At 42.8% G+C, this 5,490-nt stretch overlaps 1 protein-coding gene across 1 annotated transcript; it reads left to right on the forward strand.

Moving 5' to 3' along the window:
- Positions 1-947: 947 nt before the first annotated feature.
- On the forward strand, positions 948-2,127 carry LOC115179536 (zinc finger protein 2 homolog). The gene has a single exon (XM_029741153.1). The coding sequence runs from the start codon at positions 1,033-1,035 to the stop codon at positions 2,032-2,034; it is 1,002 nt and encodes a 333-aa protein (XP_029597013.1). The 5' UTR covers positions 948-1,032; the 3' UTR covers positions 2,035-2,127.
- The last annotated feature ends 3,363 nt before the right edge of the window (positions 2,128-5,490 follow it).

A 5,490-nucleotide genomic window follows, 5' to 3' on the forward strand; every position in this document is an offset into this window, starting at 1 on the left:
ATCATACCCTGTTCAAAGGCACTTAAATCTGTTTTCTTGCCCATTCACCCTCTAAATGGCAGACATTCGATCCAAATGATCTCAAGCCTTAAAAATCTTTCTTTAACCTGTCTCCTTCCCTTCATGTACACCGATATGAAGTGGATTTATGAAGTGGATTTAACAAGTGACATCAACAAGGGATCATAGCTGTCACCTGGTCAATCTGTCATGGAAAGAGCAGGTGTTCATAATATTTTGTACCACTGACTTTTTTTCTTCTGCTGCTGTTCACACAGGTCATGTTGAGACATTCTCTACATCCAGAGAGCAACAGCAGGAAGATCAGAGCTAAGAGGTCTCACCACTGCCCACATTGTGAGGAGATTTTCCCATTTCTATCAAAGCTAAAAAATACACCTAAAAATACACACAGGAGAGAATCTGTATTCCTGTACTGACTGTGGTAAAAGATTCACAACATCACATTCTCTGACAGTTCATCAGAGTGCACACAGGAGAGAAGCCTTACTCCTGCTCTGACTGTGGGGGAGATTCTCTCGACGGAGCCACTTAAAAAGACACCAACATGTACAAACAGGAGAGAAGCCTTACTTCTGCTCTGACTGTGGGAAGAGTTTCTCCCTATTAGATACCTTAAAAGCACATGCACGTATACATACAGGAGAAAAGCCTTACTCTTGCTCTGACTGTGGGAAGAGGTTCTCTCAACGGAGCAACTTAAAAATACACCAACATTTACATACAGGAGAAAAGCCTTATTCCTGCTCGGACTGTGAAAAGAGTTTCTCCCAATTGGATAAGTTAAATAGTCACCAGCGAATACATACAGGAGAGAAGCCTTACTTCTGCTCTGACTGTGGGACTTGTTTCAGCCAAATTGATACCTTAAAATGTCACCAGCGAATACATATAGGAGAGAAGCCTTACTCTTGCTCTGACTGTGGGCAGAGCTTCTCTCAACACAACAGCTTAAAGGAACACCAACGTATACACACAGGAGAGAAGCCTTACTCCTGCTCTGAATGTGGGATGAGTTTCTTTCTACAGGACAGCTTGAAATCACACCAACGTATACACACAGGAGAGAAGCCTTACTTCTGCTCTGACTGTGGAAAGAATTTCTCTCGACACAGCAGCTTAAAGAAACACCAACGTATACACACAGGAGAGAAGCCTTACTCCTGCTCTGACTGTGGGGGGAGATTCTCTCGATGGAGCCACTTAAAAAGACACCAACATGTACAAACAGGAGAGAAGCCTTACTTCTGCTCTGACTGTGGGAAGAGTTTCTCCCTATTAGATACCTTAAAAGCACATGCACGTATACATACAGGAGAAAAGCCTTACTCTTGCTCTGACTGTGGGAAGAGGTTCTCTCAACGGAGCAACTTAAAAATACACCAACGTTTACATACAGGAGAAAAGCCTTATTCCTGCTCGGACTGTGAAAAGAGTTTCTCCCAATTGGATAAGTTAAATAGTCACCAGCGAATACATACAGGAGAGAAGCCTTACTTCTGCTCTGACTGTGGGACTTGTTTCAGCCAAATTGATACCTTAAAATGTCACCAGCGAATACATATAGAAGAGAAGCCTTACTCTTGCTCTGACTGTGGGCAGAGCTTCTCTCAACACAACAGCTTAAAGGAACACCAACGTATACACACAGGAGAGAAGCCTTACTCCTGCTCTGAATGTGGGATGAGTTTCTTTGTACAGGACAGCTTGAAATCACACCAACGTATACACACAGGAGAGAAGCCTTACTTCTGCTCTGACTGTGGAAAGAATTTCTCTCGACACAGCAGCTTAAAGAAACACCAACGTATACACACAGGAGAGAAGCCTTACTCCTGCTTTGAATGTGGGAAGAGTTTTACAACATCAAGTGCTCTGACAGTTCATCAGGGAGTGCACACAGGAGAGAAGCCATACTCCTGCTCTGACTGTGGGGGAGTTACTATCGACTGGGGAAACTTAGAAACACACCATCGTACACATACGGGGAGAGAAGCCTTACTCTTGTTCTGACTGTGGTAAATGCTTCACAACATCAAGTGCTCTGACAGTTCATCAGAAAACACACACAGGAGAGAAGCACACCAACGGATACACACAAGCCAAGACTTTTGCAGATTAAAATCTTACGTTTTCGGTGGATTGGCAATGGACCCATTTTAAAGTATCCTTTTTTGGTAACAAAAGGAGAGAAGCTTCATCAGTTCTCTCAGACCAGCAAAGATTAAAGTCACTCCATCACTTAATTATCATTAAAGAAGTGGTAAGTGAATTGGATCAAATGAAGAAAGTGTAGAACACTACTGTAATCCTATTGTTTCTCACTGTGAGAGAACTGTGCAGAGGAAAAGGAGCATTACAGAATGTTAGCCTCTCTTTACTGATCAGTGTGCATCTTGTCAGTTTTGGTGTGTTTTGTTAGCTTCTACTGCAAAGATATTGAGATGTCCTTGGATTGGCCCTTAGTGTTGAATATCCTCTTAGGTTTCTCTTGTTGAAACTATGTAGTCTGATGGTTGACTGGATGGTACTGCTTCCCTCTGTAGTTTTCTGTGGGAATGAGCTAGTAGACACAGCATGTATGAGATAGAGATGGTGTGATGATCAGTTTTCAGCATATATATGCCTTACTCCTTGTTTTTCTATTGGTAACCCAATAGTTGGCTAGCTAGCAAGGAAGCAAGGGTTAAGAAACGACTTGGTCGCATCCGTAGATACAGAATAATAATACTTTGACTGGATCGAGTTTCTGGCAACCTATCCAATAGAATGAACGGACATCTTTTCTCAGCCAATCAAAATCATGAATCAGCGTGATTTTATGGATATATACAAAGAAATGTTGATAGAAAAACAGGTAAAACAACATGAAATGCAGCTAGTTTGCTGTGTTACCAGCGTCAGTTTGAAATAATTGTGTTTGCTGTGTAGATGGCTAGCTTCTCTGAACAGTGTCCTGACTAGCTTCTCTGAACAGTGTCCTGACCAGAGAGCACATTTTTTATGCCATGCGAAATCCAAAACAGCTTAAACAAATGCAGATGCAGCTACTTTGCTGTTATTCCAGCTGCACTGTTTGACCTGTTTTTTTATTTAATTGGTAACCCATTGTATAAAAGCAAATGTTCACTAGAGGTTTTGGACCACTTTTTTTTTTTTAGCATGGCTTTGCTGATCTATGGTACTCTTACCTATGACTGCAGCACAGCCATGCAAAAAAATTGTTTTAGTATAGTCTAATGTGATGTGCCATCTGTAAATACAAATACATTTGTTTAAATTGCGAGACTAGTTGGTTTAGCCACAGAAAAAGCCAGCAACCTTCCCGCTAGCCATGATTGGCTGAGATAATAAGTGGGCTGGACATGCCTAGAGATGAGTTTGTATTGGTCTGCCATATAGCACGCTTCTGTCTATTTGAGCTGGTCAGTATGTGTAGGTAATCCTGTCTAACACATTTATTTAAAAAAAATTATTGCGTAGTACTTCTGCGTAAGTGTTGCTCTCCACTTTTCTGGGGGACTGAGTTTTGAAATCAGAGGAATTAGAGTATGATAGCAAAGGAGATGGAGAAAACACGTCTCTGGATTACATCTTCAAACTAAGGGCAAACATGGCATCTGTGACAGGGAGACGCATCCATCCATGATGTATACGGGTAAGATAATGTAGCTAGCTAGACTTTCAGATATTACACGTTTCTAATTTTGACAGTGGTTTCATTTCAAGCTAAAGTGTACTGTTAGCTATCTAGCTAACGTTAGCTGGCTGGCTCGCTAACTTACATTACGTGTATAATCTTATTATTCGTATCTCAGAGCCATTTGCTTTGCTATTTATAGCCTAATGTTAGCTAGCTAACATTAAACCTGGTTGGTTAGCTACCTGCAGATTCATGCAGGGTAGTAATGTCATGAGTTGGGATTATGGTTAATTGTTTACCTAGCTAGCTGCATGTCTTAACAAAAGACTCCACTATGCAAGTAACCATTTCAGTTGCATTTGTAATTTCAGTCTGAGTATGCCAGAGTGCAGAATAACTGATGAATTTATGAACGCTCAACACAGTTGAATATGGCCGGTCTCAGTAAATGTCTGCAAAAAAGCGTAAATAAATTGTTGCCAGCGGCACAGTTAGTCATCAACGCTCAGTATAACATGACAACAGCCTAACCAGCTCTGCTAGGGGGAGTAAAATGGTCAGTTGGGTGTCCTCTCATTTGTGTCTGGAAGTAGCTAGCAAGCTAGCCAATGTTAGCCATTTAGCTGTGGGGCTAAAGCTTAAGAGGGTGTGAACAATGCTGAATGGGTGTAAGCAAAGATGAGCTCTCCAGTAGGTACCAAAACATTCAAAGGACATTTTCTCAAAAGTGAGGTTACAAGTATCAAGTTTATGGCTGAGCTGGCTGCCCGGCCAAACTAAGATATTGGGGGAGAAGGACCTTTGTCAGGGAGGTGACCAAGAACCACTCTGACAGATCTCCAGAGTTCTTCTGTGGAGATGGGAGAACCTTCCAGAAGGACAACCATCTCTGCAGCACTCCACCAATCAGGCCTTTATGGTAGAGTGGCCAGACGGAAGCCACTCCTCAGTAAAAAGCACATGACAGCCCGCTTGGAGTTTGCCAAAAGGCACCTAAAGGACTCTGACCATGAGAAACAAGATTCTCTGGTCTGAAGAATCCAAGATTGAACTCTTTGGCCTGAATGCCAAGCTTCACGTCTGGAGGAAACCTGGCACCATCACTACGGTGAAGCGTGGTGGAAGGAGCATCATGCTGTGGGGATGTTTTTCAGCGGCAGGGACTGGGAGACTAGTCAGGATCAAGGGAAAGATGAACAGAGAAAAGTACAGAGATCCTTGATGAAAACCTGCTCCTGAGCGCTCAGGACCTCCAACTGGAGCGAAGGATCACCTTCCAACAGGACAACACAGGAGTGGCTTCAGAACAAGTCTCAATGTCATTGAGGGGCCCAGCCAGAGCCCAGACTTGAACACTGATTGAACATCTCTGGAGAGAGCTGAAAATATCAGGTGTGGAGTGTGTTTTCATGGCACATATTGGGCCCCTTGATAAAAGTGGAGCAACGTTTGAATGCCACAGGATACCTAAACATCATTGCCAATCAGGTGCATCCCTTCATGGCAGCAGTTTATCCATCTGCAAAATGTTTTTTTTTCAGCAGGATAATGCCCCACGCCACAAGGCTGGGATTGTCCAGGAATGGTTCCATGAACATGACAGTGAATTCAGCCAACTACCAGCCAAATTGACACAAGTGTGGGAAGCATTGGAGTCAATAAGGGCCAGCATCCCTGTAGAACACTGTGGACACCTTGTAGAGTACATGCCCTGATGAACTGAGGCTGTTCTGAGGGAAAAGGGGGTGCAACTCAGTATTAAGGTGTTTCTAATGTTTTGTACACTCAGTGTCTATTGAGACACATTACAGACAGTAGCCAACAAG

Source organism: Salmo trutta, chromosome 39 (assembly GCF_901001165.1).
Source record: "Salmo trutta chromosome 39, fSalTru1.1, whole genome shotgun sequence".
Classification (NCBI taxonomy): Eukaryota; Metazoa; Chordata; class Actinopteri; order Salmoniformes; family Salmonidae; genus Salmo; species Salmo trutta.

Bases quoted from the DNA above. Each gene is read 5' to 3' on its own strand.
- LOC115179536 (XM_029741153.1), top strand. From the start codon at position 1,033: ATGAGTTTCTTTCTACAGGACAGCTTGAAATCACACCAACGTATACAC.